Here is a 23,654-nt window from a genome sequence, read left to right as displayed (position 1 = left end):
TCCCTCAGTCCTTCCTCAGTGGAGTTATGGTATTCACTGGGGGGGGGGGGCATTCATAAAGGCACCACTCAGTTCTTGTGAGGTAACAGGGAACCATGTCTCAGGGTACTCCCACATACTCTGTGGCTCTTCCAATCTTTCCACCCCCTCTTCTGCAGTGTTCCCTGAGCCATGGCAGACTTGCTGGCAGTCTGATTGAGTGTTGAGCTCTCTATAGTCTTTGGATTTCTACTGTGATGAGTTTTCATTGATCACCCTGTCTGTTAACACTGCCCTGGAGCTGGTTGTCAGGCTAGCAGTAAGAACAGTATTCATGTTGCTGCTTCCTCAGCAAGTTCTCCTGGGCCCTGGCAGCTGTGGTAGAGGTGGCATATCTCATGGTGGGTGGGCAGTCAGCTATCTTTTTATGACTGACATTTTTATGGAGGTGGAAAAGGCATGATAAAACTAAGCAGACTGGGCTGGAGAGAAGGCTTAGATAGCAGTTAAGATACTTGTTGGCAAAGCCAAAGGACCCACGTTTGAGTCCCCAGTACCCACATAAAGCCAGATGTACAAGGTGACACATATGTCTGGAGTTTGTTTGCAGGGGATAGAGGCCCTGGTATGTCCATTTCCTTTCTCAATCTCTCTCTCGCCCTCTCTCCATCTTTCTCTCAAATAAACAAATAAAATATTTTTAAAAACTAAGCAGACTAGAGCGAATACCAGAAGAATAGCAAGAAGGTACTAGGATTTGGAATGCCCATAAAACAGAGCAGAATAGACATGCTAGTCAAATCAGAGCAGCAGTAATTATATGTCACCTATACTTTGAGCTTCTGCCTTAGTTAATTGTCTGAACTCATAAAGGATATATAAGAAGATTAGGATTCAGGAATTTGAGTATTAAACTTCTCTTAACATTATTCTGTAATGCCTATAATTTATTTCCAGTGGGGCCAATATTTGCCCTAATGAATAAATACACAAAACTGAGAAGAAAAATAATTGTAGAGCTGTGTTTCTTACACAGCCCACAAAGATGAAACCGTAACAGAAGCTGTGATTGGTTTTACCACTTACCTATGATAATCATTTGTTGATAAATCTTCCCTTTAGGATTTCTGGACAAAAGTTCCCAATGTCCTTTCCCTACCAGTGGGACTGAATCCATCTCGCTAAGCTCCTGTGGTTCTTCAATGACATAAGGTAACGCAAGGTGAAACATCCTGTGGACCAGGATGTTTTTGCTCTAGAAACTTTTCTGAGTCTATCACCAATAATGGCCACCATATAAAAGCACCCAAGGGCCATTTGAGAAGGAAATGCTGAAGCTATGCCTGTTGGAGGTATTGAACCACAAATGCCCACGTGGATGCCATACTGGACCAAGAAGCCCAGGTTCTCATCCACCCTCCACCACTAAAGGTTGGGGCAGCCTCTATTGAGAGCTTCCTGCTCCTTGCTGTAGAGCTCTGCATGTGAGATCATCCCTAAAGACTTCTCCATTTCTGTACACATTGCCCAACAGTTCCACCGATCCACTTGTTTTGGAGCTTCCCTAGCAAGTACCTGTTTCTTAGTCACAGTGCCATCCACAGGGTCCACGTATTCAAAGCTGTCTGTCTTCGCAACACTGTAGATGTGGCTCCCCACAGCAAACTGCTGACCAATGAAGGACTTGTCTGTGATCAGGGCTTCCAAGTCCCTCATGATATAGTATGTTGCCTTGGGCTCCAGCCCCTCATAGTCAAACCTGTTGAGGGAAAGCAGGGCATAGGGAAAACAAAACCCAATCAGAGAAGTCGCAATTGGGTGGACCCCATGATGATCTATCTAATCATTGGTTCTAGCTTCAGAAAAGGACAGAACAGAAAAGCGCCCTCAGTTGGCCTTTTCCCCAAATGGCCCTTTACAGCGCAGTCCCCACATGGTAGCCAGTGGCCTTGTAAAAATAATCATGCCACTCCTTTCCTTTAAGCCCCTTCCTAAACATCGGTCATGTTGAGAACAAAACCCAAAACCCCAACCACAGTCTATCACGAATTGACTCATTTGACATCACCCCACTTGACTTGATATTGCCTGACTTTGCACCCCACTCACTTTCTCCAGCAACCATGGCCTCTGCTTCAGTCCTCAGTGACACTTTGCCCATTCTTGCCTCTGGGCCTTGGTTCTTGCTTTTGGTTCCCCCACCTCATGCTTTCCCGTTGTGGTGGTTTGAATGTAAATATCCCCCCATAGCATCAGGTATTTTTTAAGGCCCCTTTTATTTATTTATTTATTTATTTGACAGAGAGAAAGAGGTTGAGAGAGAGAGAATGGGCATTCCAGGGCCTCCAGCCACTGCAAACAAACTCCAGACACATGTGCCACCTTGTGCATCTGGCTAACGTGGGTCCCGGGGAGTCGAACCTGGGTCCTTTGGCTTTGCAGGCAAATGCCTTAACCGCTAAGCCACCCCTTCAGCCCGCACCAGGTATTTTTGATTAAGCTTCCTTTCTAGTCTCCAGCAGGCAAAGTCCTACTGGAGGAGGTGCGTCACTGGCTAGGGTGAGTCTAGCTTACTGTGTGTTCTGAGCCAGCTTGATTTCTGGCTATTCTCTTTGGCTCTCTGTTATGAATGTATGATGAAGTGAGCTAGTTTCTTCTGTCATGATGAAGTTGCCCCTGGATATAACAAGCCTAAAATAAAGCTTTTCCTTTCATAAGCTGCTTCTGGTCGGGTATTTTGTCCCAGCAATGACAAGTTAAGTACAGCACTTATACCCCTCTGTACTAGATACATCCCAAGAACTGTCTGTTTCCTTTCTGTTCATCTTCAGACCTCCTGAAGGTGATATCTCTGAGCATCCATGTAGTTCCCCTCTTTTCTCATCTCACATCATCTGTGTATTTTCTTTTATATTGTCTTATATTTTCTAGTCTTGTTTCTATATTTCTTTAATACTTATTGTCTGTCTTTTCCTTCCAGACTGAGCTCTTGGAGGGCACAGACATTAGCTCTTTTGTTCTCTGCTGCTTAGTAAACGCTGTGTTAGTAGACTGGAATGGAGAACAGATAGGAGGGCACAAAGAGAGGGAGAAAGTGAATTGAATATGCTATAAAAATCTCTTACAAACTTTGAAGGAATGTCACAATTGTTCCATTCATAAAAAGTACTCCTAGGACTGAAGAGATGGCTTAGTGGTTAAGGTATTTGGCTGCAAAGCCAAAGGACCCACGTTCTATTCCCCAGGACCCACATAAGACAGATGTACAAGGTAGTATATGTGGCTGGAGTTCATTTGTAGCAGCTGAAGGCTCTGGTGCAGCCATTCTCTCCCTCTATCTCCTTCTCTCTCTCTCAAATAAAATAAATAAATATTTTTTTTAAAAAAATAGTCCTAGTCAAGAGAATCACATGCAGTGGTGGGCTGAGAGGATTAGAAGCAGAAAGGACTGTGTATCATCCCTATCCCATTTATTGTTGTAGAGTTTAAGATAGGATAAGGGGACTGGAGAGATTGCTTAATGGTCAAGGCACTTGTTTGCAAAGCCAAAGCAGGTTCAACTCCCCAGGGCCCATGTAAGCCAGATGCACAAGGTGGTTCATACATCTGGAGTTCATTTCCAGCCGCTGGATGCCCTGGCACACCCATTCTCTCTCTGTCTCTCTCTCTCTCTCTCTCTCTCTCTCTCTCTCTCTCCCTTCCTCCCTCCCTCTTTCAAATAAATAAATAAAAATAAAATACTTTTAAAATATAGGATAATATATACCATACAGTTGGTACAATGCCAGGCATTGGACTCTGTTCTTGTTTTCTTTAGTCACTACCATAAAGGAATGACTTCTCCTAACACCAGACAGTCTTGAACAAGACCTGACATTCCTAGGAGGTCATTTACAGAAAGGGATCCCAAGCAGGGGCAGCTGGGCCAAAGTGGCTATGGAAGGAACTTGTGCTTGGCTTCTTGCGGCATAGATAACGCTTAGCACGGACTGAAAGAAGGGAGCTCTGAGTCACTGTTAGTACTCTTTGCAACCACAGAACTTTACACATAGTCATTTGGGGAGAGTAAAGACCCAACTAAGAGCCAAACTCGGTGGCACCCGCTTATAATCCCAGAAGCATCAATCCCAAGTTCAAAAGTAGGCTGGCTAGATAGCAAGACCCTATCCAAACAAATAGCACAGGAGGATGGGATAGGAGAGTCTAGAGAGAGTCACTAAAAGAAAGAGATTCAAAGGCTAAAAAAAAAAAAATCAACTAATGAGGTAGGCCACATTTATTCTATGGCTGAGATCATGTCTTGGCTATATGCCCAAACATTCATCTCCACACACAAGCAATCTAGCATGCTCTTCCCCTCATTACCTGCATGGCTCCTTCAGCCACCACCACCGGCCCATTGACAAAGGATGAAACCTTTAAGTGACACATTGCTTGTGAGGTCTCCTCAAACCAAGAGGATTAGAATATTTTTCTCAGATACAACTTTAGGCTCAGTATTAGTTGAACTGACATTGTTTTATTATTTCCTTCTTGCCAAGAAAATTGTCAGGCTAGAAGTAATTGATTTCAGAAACACCTCTCAACTTTCCATTTGCTGGGATTGAAGAAAATGTTTATCTTTCATTGTACCTATTCCTTCTTCCTTCTTTCTTTATCTCTATGATCTTTCTGGACAGAAATCTGTAACATAACTCATTGTCCTACAAGAAATTAAATCTCCATTTGCAAATTATCTAATATGGTGTTCATTATAAAAACAATTAGTATTATAAGTTCTTGGCCACAAAAATGAAGTATATTATAAATACATTTATCATAACCCTATTTCTTCCAAACATTGGCAGGGCCCTAAATAATCATTCCACAAACTATGGGGAACACTTCTCTGACTCAAAGTGACATCATTAAGCCAGAGGTTAGCAATAAATGTGTGTTATCAGGTTAGAGTTTCTGCGATATTGTCACACAATAGAATAATTCATGTGCCAGTTAACACTTGTATTCAAATTAAATACATAAACTCTACAAGAATTGGACAGTTGAGGTCCTTGTTAGAAATACTGATGATGGGCTGGAGAGATGGCTTAGTAGTTAATCGCTTGCCTGTGAAGCCTAAGGACCCAGGTTCGAGGCTCGATTCGTCAGGATCCACATTAGCCAGATGCACCAGGGAGCACACGTGTCTGGAGTTCATTTGCAGTAGCTGGACGCCCTGGTGTGCCCATTCTCTCTTTCTCTTTCTCTCTGTCTGTTGCTCTCAAATAAATAAATAAATAAAAATAAACAAAAAATTTTTTTTAAAAATACAGATGATAAGAACAAGCTCCTTCTTGCCTTGAGAATCCCTAGTGTGTGATTCAGTGAATAAGCTGGGGTGGTTTGCAGGCTACCGTGTTCTCAGCTTCTTGTCCAAACAAGAACCAAGAACATTCTGGTGTTGTCTAGATTTCCCAGAACATTGCATGCTCTTCGAGATTAATAAGTATCTTACAGTCTTCCTTATGTTCTGATATTTACCTAAGTAAGTGGCTTTATAAATGAAGAATCATTCATCTTATAAGGAAAATGTCTAAAGCACTATTTCTGCCCCTCAAGCTCTCAAAAAAAAAGGAATACCCAAAGCTGCTAATTACTCATAAGACATACAAAATGAGCCACAATCTCTTTGCTTTTAATGCATAAAGTCTAAGACTACTCTCAATTCCTCTTAGCCTGCATAGAGTTCTCCTCAGTTAACATCCTTTCCTGCCATTTCTCCCCTAAACCATGGCTTGGTGCTAAATGCATATGCTCTGCATGCACCTGGGATTATGTACCTAGTAAGCAACCATATTTCCAAAATGTTCTTGCTCTCTCTGTCTTCAACACTAGGAAAGAGATAAAGACCACCTATCCTAAACTTCCTCCCACATTCTTTCATTTGCCTTCTTTCCATATAATATTTTCCTTTTCATGTCATTTGTCATGAAGATAAACCTTGAGGAAAATCCAGGGCTTGTGGGGCTGGCTTAGTGGGTAAAGTACCCATTTTATCAATATAAGGACCTGAGTTCGGATCCCTGGCACCCATGTAAGATGCTCCCAGAAGTGGTGGCAGGCATCTGTGATCACAGAACTAGGGAGACAGAGACAGGAAGACACCCAGGACTTGCTGGCTGGCTACTCTAGCCAAATAGGTGAGCAAATGAAGGAAGACACCCAGTGTTGACTTCTGACATGTACCTGCATTTGCGTACACACATGTGCACACATATGGACACGCATCACATACATGCATATGCCCCTCAAAAATCTGAGGCTCCTGTGCCAGGTGGCCCCTTCAGGCTTGGGTATATGGGATATCATTCTGACCATGAGTGCAGAGGTAAGAAACAGGATTAAAAAAGCACCTAACCTGGCACAGCTTCTGTGCCTGCCCCTTCCCTAAGGACAGATGGAGAAGCCACAAGAATACTTCTATTTTGCCACCATGACTCCTGAAGGATTCCTCAAAGTTCTGCATTCACATACTCCCTTGAGATGACAACCCACCTTCTATCTCTGATGAAGATGGGAGGGAAAAGCTGGGCTTTCTGGTTTGGTAACTGTCAACACCCCCCCACTCCCAATCCCTGTTGGGAATGATCCAGCTGCATCTCCAGGTGTTTCAGAAAATCTCTCTACTAAAAGCACTTCTTCAGGGCCCATGCAGGGACCCTGCTCCTTCTCACCTGCAATAGTAGTGGCGGCCATATTTGGCCCAGTGATCTCGTACAATGTCCTCCACATTCTGCTTCCGGGCAGCGATAATGGACAGCCAGACTAAGACAGCCCAGAGGCCATCTTTCTCTCTGAGGTGATCAGAGCCTAAGGGGAACAAAACAAAATGTTCTACTGAGGATTCACTCCAGGGAGAAAGCAAAGGACCTAAGCAGACCAGTTAGCAACTCAGTGTTACAGTAAAATGGCTGGATATATTGAGCACTGTACAAAACCACTGTTCTGTATCCATTAGCTTTTCACAAAAGTATACAAGTGAAATTCTAGTCAAAATAAGATAAAAACAAAAATATAGTAAAATCTTGGAAACTATTGAAGAAACCCAAGTTGAATCACATTAGCAAAACAATCTAAATTCATTCTTTTATTCAGTAAATATTTGATGAATACTACACTATGCTAAGCATTTTTTTCTCCCTCTTGGGGATATAACAGTAAGCAAGATAGCTCCTTGCTCAACGTCTGAATTCAAATAGACAGAAACTGGCAAGAAAAGATCAGATAGGCAGAGGTGGAAGGTCCATCAAATGAGAACAAATGCTTTGAAGAAATTAAAGTGGATGCTAACGTCAGAGGACAGCAAGAAAGGTTGCTTTATCAAAGGCTGAGTGGTGGCCCCCAAGACACATCCTCTTCCCCCGTGGGTGTGAACTTATTTGGCAGAAATGGTCTTTTCAGGTATAATTAGGTTAGGGATAAAATGAGGTCACCCTAGATTCCCCAGGTGAGCCCTAAATCCAATGACAAGTGTTCTTATAAGAAGTGAAGAGAGCTGGAGAGATGGCTCAGTGAATTAAGTTCATGCTGTTCAAATCTGAGTATCTGAGTTCAGCTCTCCAGACACTAAAAGCTGGAAACTGTAGCAGATTCTGACTTGACAGGGAGATGGGAGGTGGAAATAGAATTTCACAGGGAAGCAGAAATAGGCGAATTTCACAGGAGCGTGAAGCAGTGAGCCTGGAGCATGCAGCAGTGCACAAGAATGAGAAGGACAGCCCTGCCTCAAATGAGGAAGAAGTGAAGGTGAGGACCAACACCTTGATGTTGTTGTCTGATTTCCACATGTGTGCTGTAGCATGTGTGTGCGCATACACACACACACACACACACACACACACACACACACACACACACAGAGAGAGAGAGAGAGAGAGAGACATAGTGAAGACATGGAAGAAGAGAAATTGAGTCACAGGCTTCACAGAGAAAGAGGCAGAGCCTGGGTTTATACTTCTAATTGCTGAAGAGTACATGGAGCCACTTGAAACTCCAGGAGCATCCTCTGCTGGAGCCCTCAGAGAAAGCCTGCCTCTGCCAACACCTCACTGTTGGATGCCTGGCTTTGAGGACTATTAGAGATGTTTTAAGCCACCCAGCCTGTGGTGACAGTGGTGGCAGCCCTGGAGACTAAGGCAGGTTGTGAGGCTCGAGCTCACAGTGTTGATGACATCTGAATTAGGACCTGAGAATAGCCATGCTAAGGTCTGAAGGGAAAGAGCAGTGAAGATGGACTCTTGATTTCGAGACTATAGGGCATCCCTATTAAATCCATAAAGGAGACGCATCACACAGCTGCTTAAACCTTGAAAACGGGATGAAATCTTAGTTGAGTTAAACCTCTGATGCATTCTCATTGAAGCTGACGACTATCGCTATTCCATTTCGCACTGTTGTGTTTTCCCTGTTAAATTCTTCATGTTCTTCCTCAAGGCCGAAAACATACAAGCAGAGAAGGTAGCAAAGTTACTTGAATCACCAAGGAAAAGGACCAGGCTTTTAGCTTTTAACACACACGGAGCAGTGGTCTGACTGACACTGTTAGATGTCCCAGTACAGTTGTCTCTAGGCTAAGAAGACCCTGGACATTAATCATCACACCATAAAATGACTCTGGTCTCAGCCAGTGAATTCTTCATACTGCTACAAAAATGGAAGAAGTTTGGAAGACTTTGGCTTAGCCATATGGCCAACCGCCAAAAAAACAAGTCTAGGAAACCCTGCCCAGTACAATCATTTCAAAACCTTTTGTCCTTTTATAGCTGAAAAAAAATCACTTTTACTTACTGGCTGAAGAAAAATACCCTTTTGTTCTAAAACAAGGGCTTTGCATACCTTGAGTCTCCAGCTGGATCACATTACGTAAAGCTCGAGCCATCAGATGCGGTTAAGACAGTCAGATAAGATGGCAGAATTTAGAGACACAGAGTGCTTTTAGAGGGATGAAAAGAGAACACCTCAATCATTAGCCAACCACACAGTGAACTGTGATGTGGCCTGCACATCCTTGCAACAAGCTCAACGTTTGCCAGGACTCATAAGGAGCTGACAATTGAGCAAAATTAGCTGTTCTTTAGAGTTTCTTGAGGAAGCAATAGAGACGATAATGGTCCTGTGCTTAGATGTTTCCACTGGATGATAACAACATGCTTTGGAGGGGGCCTTGTGGGCCCTTTAACTCTTTAAGGCAAGTAAACTCTAATATCTTATCAATGTCAGGTACATTACACAAGGAATACAAAAAGCACAAAGGAACCAAATGGTTTTCTAAAACTCTGCTACGAATGGAGTCAAAATAAAGGGGGAAATGTTCACACACTACACATGACAGAGCTAACAGACTTTACGTCTGAAAACGTTTTTATCAGTCAGTAGTAAAAACAGGAACCCCAATAGACAGCTATGTGAAAGGGCACAAATAGGAGGCAGGGAGATGGTAAGGATAAAACCTCAGGTCTTGCACGTGCAAGGCAACTGCTCCACTACTGAGCCACATTCCCAAACAAGCAACTTCCAAGAGGAAAACAATAATGTCCAGCAAAATTGGAAAAAAAATGTTTGATCTCACTGTGGCCTAATAGAATAAGATGAGGGGCTGTTGAATTAGCAAAGATTGGCTAGGATTGAGGAGAATGCATAATACAAACAAAGCACCAATGTAAGTGAAGACAGTTTACTATAGTAATTTGACAGTAATGATCAAAACCCTTTAAGATTTTCTCATCTTTGGACCCAGCTGTTCTACTTCTACAACTGTACTCATAAAGCCATTTACAGAAGTAGTTAGTAGGACATTTTAGAAAAATAATATCAATTCCTGAACAATGGGATAACTAGGAAAAGGCATATTGTATAGACAAAACCTTCTTGTATAGACAGCATTTTAAATAAGAATCTTTAGTAACACAGAATAATGGTCATCCAATTTCAATAAATAGAAAAAACTAGCTTGTTAAAAATGAATATCTGGTATATTACTGAAGAAAATGCATGCATATTTGTTGGTGTCCAGGTGAACTGCAGAACTATCATCAATGATTACTTATCTGAAGTGATAAAATTATGGTTGCTTTTCTTCCCTTTCATTTATGTTATTTCCTTGATAAGCATGTATACATTGTTTCATAAGAAAAATATAAATGTTCAAACATGTCAGTGATGTACAGAAATTCACATTTGAGACTGGAGAGGTGGCTTAGTGGTTAAGGCACTTGCCTCTGAAGCCTAAGGACTGAGGTTCAACTCCCCAGAACCCACAAAAGCCAAATGCACAAGGTGGTGAATGTGTCTGGAGTTCATTTGCAGTGGCTGAAGGCCCTGGCACTCCCACTTACTCTCTCTATCTCTCTCTCTTTCTCTCCAATAAATACATACATAATTAAATTTAATAAAGAAATTCACATTTGAAGACATGTCTTTCCCAGAATGTTGTGTAAATGGATTTGGACAGCGTGGTAGTTTGAATTAGGGCTTCTCCATAAACTCATGTGTTCTGAATGCTTGGTTCCCAGCTGGTGGCAGTATGGGAACTGGAGACTCCTGGAGGAGGCGTGTGTTTTGGGGGGCGGGCTTATGGGTGTTAGAGCCAGCTTCACCCTGTGAGTGTTTGGCACACTCTCCTGTTGCTGTTGTCCACCTAATGTTGGTCAGGAGGTGATGTCCAGCCTTTGTTCATGCTCTCTTTTCCCTGCCATTATGAAGCTTCTACTCAAGTCTACAAGCCAAAGTAAATCCCTTCTTCCCACAAGCTACTTTTGGACAGTGTTTTGTTCCAGCAACAGGAAGGTAACTGCAACAGGAAAATTGGTGCCAAGGGTGGAGTCATTACTGATAGAAACCTGACTGTGTGGCTTTTGGCCTTTTGGAACTTATTTGCAGGAATAATGTGGAAGGATTTGAAACCTTGGACTAAGAGACAAATTGCAGTGTTAAAGGCAGTTTATGGATGATTTTGGTTAGAGTTGAAAGACCTAGATGTAGAAAAGAGCTGTGGACTGTGTAGGTCTGGTTTTTGAGGGAAAGAAAGAGCTTTGTCCAGAGTGGGCTAGAGGCAATTTGTGCAAGAAGCCACCTGTACAGGGTTGTGCTGTATAGAAATGGGCTGTTGACAGAAAGCTGGATAAAGCTATGCTGCATTCAGTTCCATGGGAGAGAGAGGGAGGTCATCAATGCAGATAAACAACAATGGAACTGTGAGCCTTAAATTTGGCCAGCCAAGCCAAAGTGAGCTAATGGGAGCAACAGTGGCAAATCTGTTATGAGGGAAACCAACCACTCCCTAATTGGACTGGAGATCCACTTCTCAGGTGGAAATACAGTCCTAATCCTAAAAAATTATGATGGAGAAGTCATGAACTCTAGGAGTGTAACACCTGCTAGTTTCTGGCTAAATGCATCTTATTGTGCTCATCAAACTGCCCAGTAAGCACTTTTTAAAAAATGTTCATCCCACATATTAATGCTACTCTTACTTTTGGTTAAAGAAGCTTCTCTTTTCAGATGGCAGTGACCTTGGGATGACTCAAAAGGCACCTTAGTTGTGAGAAGAAGTGACAGAGGAGTGTTCAGCACTGAAACATCTCTATCACACCTTCCAAGGCTCAGGGTCTATTGTGGAAGAGGTGGTGAAAAGAATTTAAGAGCCAAAGGAAGAGTAGGGCTCCTTATGATGCACTCTTCCAGACACAAAATGGCCTGGATATCCATGACCTTACAGTGCCTGACACTACCTACACAAGACCCTCATAATATGAGGTAAAGATGACATCAAAATAAAAGAGAAACTAATTGAGAGGGGGAGGGGATATGGTGGAGAGTGGAGTGTGAAGGAAAAAGGGAGGGGAAAGGGAATTATCATGGTTTATTGTCTATAATTAGGAAAGTTGTAAATAAAAAAATAAAACAGATTCTCTGATCAAGGGTGAGAGCAACTTTGATTAAAGGGGATATGCCTAGGTGCTTGAGAGACATTTTGATGTGGCTACCTACTCAACTTGTACAGGGGACACTGAGATCTTCTCTCTGGATGTTGTAATTTTCCTGACCATGGGTTACTGACTTGGTTCCCCATACCAGTTATGAGTTCTTTGCCACTGAGCAGACCTCATGTCCAATAGGAGGGCAATTGGTTACCCATAAAGGCTTTGTTCCACTATTAAAAAAAAAAAAAAAAGAAATGGGCTGTTATAAGCAGAAGGATGTGGCACAGGAAGAAATGAGTTTAAAACTGGAGATAGCACCCATTCAAGTACAACTGTTTGAGAAATCACCACCAACCACTGAGATTGGGCCAGCTGTTCTGCATTGGGACAACAGAAAGAATGTGAACTCTTTTAAAAGTAAGGAGACTGAATGCTAAAGGGGTGTCCTGCTCTTCAAAGTTGCCTTTATTTTCCCCTGGATTAACAAATTTGGGGGTCCACCTGGCATTATGGGAGTACAACAAATGTAGGAAAGAGAGAGTCATTGAATTTGTAACATGATTTTGTTTTTGTGGAAATGGCCATGGGTGATTTGAAACAGACTTGTTGGCTTACCTAGTGGAGGCCTGATGGAGCTATGGCATGAACGATGTTTTGCAGTGTAGACCTGAGGATGTTTCTGATGTACCAGGATTGTGGGATAGCTACCAAGGAGAGCTGCCAGAACAGGATGGAATTTTCCCAGGCTGTGAGCAGCCCAGCTGGAAGGGTAGAGTTGGAACTCCAAAAATTTTGTTACTGGTTAAACATGTTGGACTTGGAGGGACATGATTTGATGTTTGCCCTGTTTGTTTTAGATATGGCATTGGTTCAATCTTTCTTTGCTATGTCCAATGCCATCTTTTGCAATGAAAATGTTTACTCTGTGAAATTATGTTATTTGGTTTTACAGGTTGAAAGTTAAGAGACCCTATACTATGGGTATGTTTGGACAGTGTTGGGATTGATAAAACCTACGGGGACATTTAAATCTGGATTGAATGTATTGCATCTTACATCATGGATAGTCATCGGTTTACAGAGGCCAGGAGTAGAATGTGGAAGGTTGAGTTAGGTGTCCCCATAAACTCATGTGTTCTGAATGCGTGGTCCCCAGCTGATGGCAACGTGGGAATTTGGGCCTTGTGGGAGGAGGTGTTTTGGGGAGTGAGATTACAAGTGTTATAGCCAGCTTCCCTTGCCAGCTTCAGCTCATTCTTCCACTGTTGTTGTCTACCTGATGTTGACCAGCAGGTGATGTCCAGCCTCTGCTCATGCCATCTTTTTCCTGACATCATGGAGCTTCCCCTCAAGGCTATAAGCCAAAATGAATCCCTTTCCCCCATGAGCTGCTTTTGGTTGGGCGTTTGTTTGAACACCAAGAAGGCAACTGCAATCGGCTTCTTTCCCTTTGCAACATGCACTTAAGTGTCCTCACTCTGTTTTCTTAGCTGTAGAGCTCCTAACACCATCATAGACTAACACCATCATAGAATTTTTTTTTTTTTTTTTTTTTTAGAGAGAGAGAGAGAGAGAGAGAACTGGCACACCAGGACCTCAGTCATTACAATTACACTCCAGATGCTTGGGCCAACTGGTGGGCATGTGTGAGCTTACACTTGCCTCATCTTTGTGCATCTGGCTTACATGGGATCTAGAGAGTCCAACATGAGCCCTTAGGCTTCTCAAGCAAGTACCTTACCTACTAAGCCATTTCTCCAGCCCTCATCACAGGTTTTGAAACATGTTTCCTTTGAGTTTCTGGCTGTTGGTACAGCCAGAGTCTGTTGCTCACTCAGGACAATGCAAGAATTTAGACCTAACTCCCACTCTGTTAATCCTGCTCAACTTGCCTTCCTCTAGCCAAGTCAGCTCAGCCCAGCCCAGCCCAAGCCCACTGCACCTTCGTTCTGCCAGGTCTGAGCTGCAGTCAGCTGTGCCCCTACAACAGAAGGAGAGCACCCCCTCAATCCCTTGCTATGACCCTAGCATGAGTCATCTCAAAAAACTGATGTGTTGTCTGATTAGAAATAGCTCCTTGGGCTGAAGAGATGGCTTAGTGGTTAAGCGCTTGCCTGTGAAGCCTAAGGACCCCGGTTCTAGGCTCAATTCCCCAGCACCCATGTTAGCCAGATGCACAAGGGGGCATGCATCTGAAGTTCGTTTGCAGTGGCTGGAGGCCCTGGTGTGCCCATTCTCTCTCTCTCTGCCTCTTTCTTTCTCTATCTTTTGCTCTCAAATAAATAAATAAAATTAACAACAAAAAAATTTTAAAAAAGAAATATCAGCTCGCTCTCCACTCAAATCAAAGTTAGAACTTTCTCAAGCTGTAGACTCATGTTATTCAAGGCAGCACATTGCCCTTCCCAAAGAGAATAACAAACAAATGAGAGGAGAAGCTAAAGAAGGCACTAAAAGGGAACAGTGCGATGAATTTTCTTTAAATGGACTTCTTAGTGTGGACAAATCAACGAAACATCACACACTAATAACAGATCCAGTCACCGTGACAGAAACGGATCAGAACACTCAGAATTTGTCAATCAGGAGCATATAGGTCACCTTGAATCTGCTGGTTGATGTGCGGTAACACAGGGTAGCAGTTCTCAAACCTGGACTGGACATTAGAATCACCCAGAGGACTTAAAAAATGCCTGAGTGGGTGACAGACTCTGGCTGTACCAACAGCCAGGAAGCCAAAGGCAATAAGCTCCACAACCTGAGGTCAGTCAGCACCCCACAGCCAGGAGTTCTGCAGCCAGTAACAAGGGCTGGAGAGATGGCTCAGCTGTGAAAGGAACTTGCTTGTAAAGCCTGACAACCTGGGTTCAGTTCTCCAGTACATACATAAATCCTGATGCACAAAGTGGCACATGTGTCTGGAGTTTGTTTGCAGTGGCAGGAGGCCCTGGCACACTCATATTCACATATTCACTCTCTGTTTGCCTCTTTTTCTCTGTCTCTCTAATATATATATGTGTGTGTATGTTTGATTTTTTTTAATGTTTTTAAATTTTTTGTTTATTTGTTTATTTTAACAGACAGAGAGAAAGAGGTAGAGAGAGAGAATGGGAGCGCCAGGGCCTCCAGCCACTGCAAACAAACTCCAAATGAGTGCGCCCCCTTGTGCATCTGGCTAACGTGGGTCCTGGGGAATGGAGCCTCGAACCGGGGTAAAGGCTTCACAGGCAAACACGTAACCGCTAAGCCATCTCTCCAGCCCTGTGTTTGATTTTTCGAGGTAGGGTCTCGCTCTAGCTCAGGCTGACTTGGAATTCACTATGTAGTCTCAGGGTGGCCTTGAACTCATGGTGATCCTCTTACCTCTGCCTCCCGAGTGCTGAGATTAAAGGTGTGCACCAGCAAGCCTGGCTTTAGAAATATTTTTAAATTAAAAAAAAGCCAGTAACACCAGGCATCACATTCTTGTTTTGCGAAGCTCCTTGAGTGATTGTCACAGGCAGCCTGGGCTGAGTCGCTGCCTGAGGAGAGGCCCTGCACACAGTGCGCTGTCGGGACCATCAAGTTTGGCTTCTGCCTCCTCTCACTGTTATTCTTTAATTTTTTTTGTTTTATGTTTATTTATTTATTTGAAAGTGACAGAGAAAGAGGGAGAGAGAGAGAGAGAGAGAATGGGCATGCCGGGGCCTCCAGCCACTGCAAACGAACTCCAGACGCGTGCGCCCCCTTGTGCATCTGGCTAACGTGGGACCTGGGGAATTGAGCCTCAAACGGGGTCCTTAGGCTTCACAGGCAAGAGCTTAACCGCTAAGCCATCTCTCCAGCCCTCACTGTTATTATTTTATTTTTACTCAAGGACAATAGCCACGGCTCATCAGTTCAGCAGAAGCCACAGCTTGCTCACTGGATGGTCCTCACTGGAGTTAGCTCCGACATTGTGGTTTTCCCTCTGCCCTTTTTACCTGGATGGGCCAGGATTTGGCCAGCTTTTGAGTGATCAAATCAAAAGATTAACTAGTTCTAACTTGAGCAGCCCCACACGCCAAGGACCCTCTGATCCCAGGCAAAGCAGACAGTAGCCATCCAGGAAGAAAGTGCACTCATTCCCAGAGGGCTCTGGGAATACTGAAGGATGTGCACACTCAGCCCATGCCTTAGCACGAGCATTTCCTGAAACCAGAAATGATAGGTGGCATATAGTCTTGGGCATCCACATCCACACTGATTCCCAAAGCAGAATGATAACTTAATTTCCTTCTCAGAATAATAGTGAAGCACCATGCTCAGGTTTTTTTTTTTTTTTAAAATACATCTCTTATTGAAGTTTACAGTTTGACATTTCCATCTTCCAGATAAGAAATGGGTATTAGGTCATTTGTATGAGGTCACACCGCTGTTAAGGAGCAAAAAGCGGATTTGAACCAGGTCTTTACAACCTCTGGACTTCACCACCAAAGGAGTAGTCCAGTGATGACAGCAGTCTCACGGGCAAAGCAGTGCCCACATGATAAGAGCTGAGACAATCTGTCTGCAGATCTGAGAAATGAAGTTGCATTTCTTCCTTTTTATGCCCCACATCTCAAGGGTTTTATCTGTACTCATAAATGGTTTTCATTCGAGTGCCATGATTCTTCCCATCTTCTTATCATCTACTTAAGGCAGATTCATTCTTTTAAAATAGCATCGTCATGATGTAAAATCAGGGGGGTAGACACTCCTTTCAAATAAATCAGACTTGAGAACATGTTGCAGAATCCTATCAGGTTCCACTTCCATTTCTCAAACTAGTTATGTTAAGCTCTTTGACATCTAGCAAAAAAGCAAGGCTCACTAAAAAAATTGTTACCTATCTATGCTAAAAAGTAAATGCTCACAGAGGGGAGCAAAGGCTCAGCAGTTAAACACTTGTTTGCAAAGCCTGCAGGCCCAGTACCCATGTAAAACTGGATTCACAAAGCAGAGTATGTGTCTGGAATTCATTTGTTGCAGCAGCAAGAGGCTGGTCTTGGTAGCCCATCCATTCTCTCTCTCTCTCTCTCTCTTTCTCTCTCTCTCTCTCATGAATAAATAAAATATTTTTAAAAAATAAATGCTCAGGTTAGGGAAATAGACTAGTTGGTAATTGCCATAAGGACCTGAATTCAATTCCTAGTACCCACATAAGAACTGCCAGATGTGGGGGTATCTGTGCTCATGATCCCAACACTGGGGAGACAGAGACAGGCAAATCCCCAGAGCTTATTGGCCAGGTGTCCTAGCCTCCTTGGCAAGCTCCAGGCCAATGAGAAATTAAGTCTCAAAACAAGTGGACAGCACCTATGGAAGGACACCTGAGGGTGTCCTCTGGCTCTTACACACACGCACACACACACACAACCTACCCCTGACAAACATGCATGCACGCATGCAGACAAGACACACCAATGAAATAAGTCCTCTTAAGTGTGCAGATGCTCATCAATGGAAACAAGGAAGAAGGTCAGAGCTGCCATTGAGTTCAGAAAAGCCGTTAACAGAAACCAACACCTAGAATTCATCCGTGGACCATGTGGCTTCTAATGCACTAGATGTGTCGTGATGCATTAATGCTATGTGAGATGTAATAATAGTGATATATCTCATTCCACGTGCTTCTGACCAGACTGCAGATCATAGACCTACAGCCACTGTATCATGTCCTCAATGGGGCTGCTGCATTATCTTAGGAATCTGCTAAAGCACAAATTAGGAATCCTCAAAACTCAGTTTTAGGGCATGCATCAAAACCCCAAAGATCAAGCTACCTTGTTAAAAAAAGTCCCTCAGTAGACATTGTCCAGAGATAAATTCAAAGAATCTCCTAGGGGTCCCAGTTTCTGAATGGGCTGCTTGGTGTAGACACAGCCTCAGAAGTCCCAATCCTTTGTTTCCACTCTCACAACACACCTTCTTGCCTCCTTCCCCTGACTTGGAGGATTAACCAAAAGGTTAATGAAACTGGACCCGTGGTAACACCGAGGAAAGGATTCTGTGTGATGGCAACGTTCCTCCCCCTCTGGACGGGGCCTCTGTTTCCACACGGGGAGTGATGGTTTGCAGAGGGTCCAGAAGGGAGTTTTAGTTTTCCATGTGTGTGAGGAGGCTCTTGGGGGTGTCAATCACACTACCTCTGCACTCTTCCCAGCCTAGATTAAATTGCACACAGGCTGTTCCAACAGCCCTGCAGAGAAACTGTTTTCCCAGAGCTGATAATGCTGTCATCACCACCTCCTCACCCCACTTCTGCAAGCCAGCCACATTCATGTACATGGGCCACAAAGAAGAGAAAAGGCTTGTAGTGGGATCTCGGTCATCTGAAGCTCACAGCTGTCTGGGTCTCTTTCTGTTGCCTGCCTTCCCTTCTCCTAGGCAGAAATGAAAATAGCCCAGTAGAGTTGATGACCCTCAGTATGGAATAGGTGCCAGCTTTCCTTTATTTGACATTGAAAACTGTAAGATAGTTCAACTAGGAGGCAATTAAACCTGTTCAATATTGGTGTCATAACGCTGCTGGAAGATGTATGTAGTCCACGTGTTATAAAATAGAAATGAAGAAGAATGGCCTGGGAGTGTTATAAACTGTTATAAACTACTAGGGGAAATAAAATGTTCTTACCCAAAGTAACTAGAGAATAAGTCAATAATGTAAACCACAACACAATTGAGTACAAAATGACTGTGCTAAAGACAATAAGAATTGAGTAATACCCAAAACCACTACATCCAAGCTAATGTCAGCACCCACAGACATGAGAAATGAAGAAATTCAGGCCACAAATGACAAATACCTTAAAATTTGCACATTAGCCCTCATTTCAGTAGGTAAGATCTTCCCAGAAGTACTTTTACAGCCATAAATGTGTAATGATAGTGAAAGGATGATTAAAAATATCAAAACTGGTCTGGGGAGAGAGTCCAGCCTTAGAGGTGCTGTGTAAAGCCTGTCATGCGTATTCAATTCCCCAGTGCCCACCTCAAGCCAAATGCACAAAGTGGCACATGCATCTGGAGTTTGTAGTGGCAAGAGGCCCTGGCATTTCTCATCGATATTCATTCCCTCTCTCTCTCTCTCTCTCAGACAAATAAATAAATAATATTTTAAAAATCAAAACTCTTTTTAAGTTTCATGTAATTTTGATTTACCGTGCTTCATAATATCTATTCGTGGCCCCTTGCAACTAGTCTGGATTTGTGTGGGTTTTGTTTCTATGGATCCTCTCAAATATTAGAATACTCACCTCTCCAAAAATTCAGAAACACATCCATTTGAGAATGATTTTAAAAGTACAACTAATAATGAGAAGAAGAAATACAAAAGTTGAAGTCCAGCCAGACGTGGTGGTGCACGCCTTTAATCCCAGCACTCGGGAGGCAGAGGTAGGAGGATCACCATGAGCTCAAGGCCACACCGAGACTATGTAGTGAATTCCAGGTCAGCCTCGGCTAGAGTGAGACCCTACTCCAAAAAAAACGTTGAAGTCCTTCCTTTCTTCAATTCTTTCCCCCCAATCTTTCTATCCTATCAATCCTACAAACTCAGGTCTTAGCTTGTATCAAAGAATGAGGTCAGAACAAGACAGACAGGGTCCTGCCCTCAAGGCCTTCACACCATGCACATGGTGAGTAGAGAACTCCAGCAGACATTAGACAAGCAAAAGGGAACTCAAGGCTCTGTGACATCTGCATGACAATTATACTTATGTTGTGCTGATGGAAAGAGGTCTGCATGTAATTTCAAATTTCCAGCAAGAGATAGATGTATACAAAAGGTTGAGGAATGCCTTGACATTACTAAATAACTGAAATAAAAAAATATTTTTTAAACAAATTGGTACTTCAGATGCCATTTAGATGAAGTCTAGTTGAATGAAACTTACCAATTGTTGTCTTTTCCCCTGTACAACAGTTTTCCAAAGTCCTTCCTAGCACATGGAGAATGCTTCACCTTGGTTTCTTTTTTGGCATGGTCTTGGCTAGAGCAATGGACACAGGTTTCCTGCTTCCCAGGACCCATAGCATCCCACAAGCCTGAACACAAATTCTACCACCAGCTGCTTCCTTGGCACACCCTGGGAGCTCAAGATGCCAGCGGAGACATTTCCATTCAGGATGTATCTTGCTCCTTGTGGACTGAGCTCTGGGCAACGTCTTGGCATTCTAGAGCCTGTCAAATCTTTCTTGGCACTGCACTATGCATTCCTAGTTGTGCTCAGCTTTGTGCCCCAGGGACACTGGCAAAAGCACGGGTGCACTTAGATGCTCCTCTGAGTTTCAAGAAAGAATCTTTTTGTCTCCTTGTCCTTCCTTCTGTAATCAGCTATTGATTATGAAACCCATAACCAGTGCTCCTATGATAGGCCAATGTTAATGAGCTGTAAATGTGGATCCGAGAGGCCATCTGACTGGTCATGAGTAGCAAGTAAAGGTCTTGAACATGAATCACAGTCCCCCACTCCTGTGCCCCTGTACTGCCTGGGTCTACTTGAAGTACCATCTCAGGCACAGGCCTGCTCCCAAACCTGACAAAAAGCAGAAATACTGGTAGATAGTCATTCCCTGTACTTGGATGCACATCAGAATTATTGGAGGATACATCTTTCAAATGCTGCTTCTCGGGCTCTACCCAGCAGAGATTCACAGCTGGGGTAGGGTAGCAAATCTGTACTTTTGCTGCCTTGTGGTACTGGGATAGCAGGCTCAGAGCCCTTCATGGAGCTGGCATTATGAAGGGTCATTATAAGTACCAAGTGAATCCATTCCTTCTTCTGAGAGTGAGTCAGCCTTTTCCTGCAGGCATTTCAGTGGTCCATTATGGCCCTGTTCTGAGGATATGGAAGGGGTCATTGCTTTCCTGGCATGACTACCCTGCACTGTGGAAAGCAACATGTATAGAAGGGAAGGAGACCTGTCTTTTCGTTCTGCTGAAATTTAATGCATGTGGAGACCTTTACCAGGCTCTGGTGCCCCGGGTGAGTCATTTGATTATTCTCTGGGCTCAGAGGTTCCATCTATCAAACTAAGCTAAAGTTACTTCAACCTGCCAAATGGCAGAGGCAGTACTTTTAAAGCCCTTGACATGGAAAAGTCTCTAGTGTTCCTTGAAAGGAAAATGATGGACAACCATAAAGTGAAAGGCTTAAAATTCCTTTTCTGCGCTGTCTTCATGTTGCAGTCGGCACCACTGTGAAGGCGGGGTGACCTCCCCTCACCGTTCAGAGCGTGAGGGCCAGTGTCTAAGCTACATCTGCCTCTGGCTCAATATCTAAAGCAAAGGGCTTCAGGAACTGCCTTCTTGTCATGGGATTCCCACGACTGCTTCTTGCTCTTCTCTCCTCTACCCTGACCTGTGGATCAGGGGTAGCAAACCATAGACCTTGGACGAAATCTGGATTCAGGCTCCTTTCTGTGGCTGACACTTTTTTGGAAGACAGCCATGCTCATTGGTTTTTGCAGCATCTGTGAGTGCTTTCGTGGTAGAGCTGGGTGCTTCTGACAAGACCCTATGGAGCCTTTTGACTGACAAAACCTAAAATATTTACTATCTTGCTTTTTGTGGAGACAATGTGGCCACACTTGCTACCTACTTTTTCAGACTTTAAAAAGTATTTGGTTTTTATTTATTTGGTTTTTATTTATTTGTTTCAAAGGGGGGCGGTCAGCTAGACAGACAAAAAGAATGGGCACTCTAGAGCCTTGTAGCCATTACAAACAAACTCCAGACACGTACGCCATCATGTGCATCTGGCTTTATGTGGATCCTAGGGAATCAAACCTGGGTCCTTTGGCTTTGCAGGCAAGCACCTTAACCATTAAGCCATCTCTCCAGCCCCCTTTTCAAAAGTTTTCCACTTTTTCTATTTGTTTACAATCAATGTACTTTACCAAGAGAACTACTTGGTAAGGTATATTGACGTATATGAGACACATGTAAATGTATGTGCAGATGTACATATACACAGAAAATGTCTAAAACAGCATCTTTATTAGGTGCAATGCCTTCTAAATAGTTTCTATTCTATTTCTTTATTTTTATTTATTTACTAGTGAAAAAGGGAGAGACAGAGAGAGCAAAGAGGAAGAAAGGTAGAGAAAGAGATAATGGGCATGCCAGGGTCTCTAGCCACTGCAAATGAACTACAAATACATGCACCACCTTGTACATCTGTCTTATGTGGGTCCTGTGGAATCAAACCTGTGTCCTTTGGCTTTGTAGGCAAGCACTTTAACCACTAAACCATCTCTCTACCCCTTCTATTCCATTTACTAAAGCAATTCAGGTTAGTATATTGATTTCATCACTGCACAACAATTCTTAACCCATATTTTGAAAAAAAAGAAAAGAAAAAACTACTCTAGTGGGCTGGAGAGATGGCTTAGCAGTTAAGCGCTTGCCTGTAAAGCCTAAGGACCCCGGTTCAAGGCTCGATTCCCCAGGACCCACATTAGCCAAATGCACAAGGGGGCGCACGTGTCTGGAGTTCGTTTGCAGCAGCTGGAGGCCCTGGCGCGCCCATTCTCTCTATCTGCCTCTTTCTGTCTGTCTGTCACTCTCAAATAAATAATAATTTTTTTTTTTTAATTTGAGAGCGACAGACACAGAGAGAAAGACAGATAGAGGGAAAGAGAGAGAATGGGCGCGTCAGGGCTTCCAGCCTCTGCAAACGAACTCCAGACGCGTGCGCCCCCTTGTGCATCTGGCTAACGTGGGACCTGGGGAACCGAGCCTCGAACCGGGGTCCTTAGGCTTCACAGGCAAGCGCTTAACCTCTAAGCCATCTCTCCAGCCCAATAAAAATATTTTTTTTAAAAAAAACTACTCTAGAAGAATTTAACAAGATGGGTCCCTGCTCGTCCACCTCCATCTGCTTCTTGACTTCACTCCATGTGACAGGCTCTCTCGTGACATGTACCAATGCTCCCCATTCTTCAAGCGCAAGCTTGGCTTCTGTCTCTTAAGCATTCTTTCTACTTCCAGTCCAGAGACATGTTCTCTTTTGTTCATACCCCATAGCAGACTTGCTGCTTTTCTCTTGTAGCACATTGACACTTCTGCTTTGTAGAAGCCATCTTTGCACCCCTCTTGTTACTCTGAGGGATATGACCTTAACCACGTCATATTCTACTTGCCCCCCAGCAAGAGCCTCAGAAATGTTTGTTTAGTTGAACTAAAAAATATTTATTGTGGGGTCAGGGAGATGGCTCAGTAGTTGGAGGTGTTGGCTTTGCAAGCTTGACAACTGGAGTTCCGACACCCAGCACCCATGTACGGCTGGAAGGGCAGTGGTGCATGTGTCTATAATCCCAGAAGGCCTACAACAATGCTGGGCAAGGTCAGCAGAATCCCCAAGCTTGCAGGATAGATCGTCTGCGCTTCACAGAGGTAAGAAAGAGATCCTCTCTCAAACAAAGAGGAAGGAGGGCATGATAGGAACAACACACCAAGTTTATCTTCTGACCTCCACAGATACTCATATACACCCAGACTTTAGATAGATAGATGATAGATAGATAGATAGATAGATAGATAGATAGATAGATAGATAGACAGATAGATAGATGAAGATATAGATATTATTAAGGGTATAAAATGGTTTGCACATGTAATACATTACCCCTTTAATTGGACTATACAGCATGTGGTATATTTTAAGTCTTCAATAAATGCTAATGAAGACCAAAGAAGCAATAGCTGGGGCT

The 23,654-nt window shown here is 43.3% G+C and overlaps 1 protein-coding gene across 1 annotated transcript in view; it reads right to left on the bottom strand.

The window, feature by feature from the left end:
* The window catches only part of Pgm5 (phosphoglucomutase 5), a 174,103-nt gene that overhangs the window by 37,383 nt on the left and 113,066 nt on the right, over nucleotides 1–23,654 (bottom strand). The window contains exons 8-9 of the mRNA XM_004653149.2: nucleotides 6,693–6,828; nucleotides 1,555–1,738 (exon numbers count right to left, since the gene is read on the bottom strand). Of these exons, the coding sequence (XP_004653206.1) occupies nucleotides 1,555–1,738; nucleotides 6,693–6,828 (320 nt within the window). The remainder of the gene's footprint in view (nucleotides 1–1,554; nucleotides 1,739–6,692; nucleotides 6,829–23,654) is intronic.

The sequence above is a fragment of the Jaculus jaculus genome, chromosome 1, assembly GCF_020740685.1.
Source record: "Jaculus jaculus isolate mJacJac1 chromosome 1, mJacJac1.mat.Y.cur, whole genome shotgun sequence".
Taxonomy (NCBI): domain Eukaryota; kingdom Metazoa; phylum Chordata; class Mammalia; order Rodentia; family Dipodidae; genus Jaculus; species Jaculus jaculus.
The sequence above is the reverse complement of the archived record's forward strand: the minus strand, read 5'-3'. Positions and strand labels throughout refer to the sequence as shown.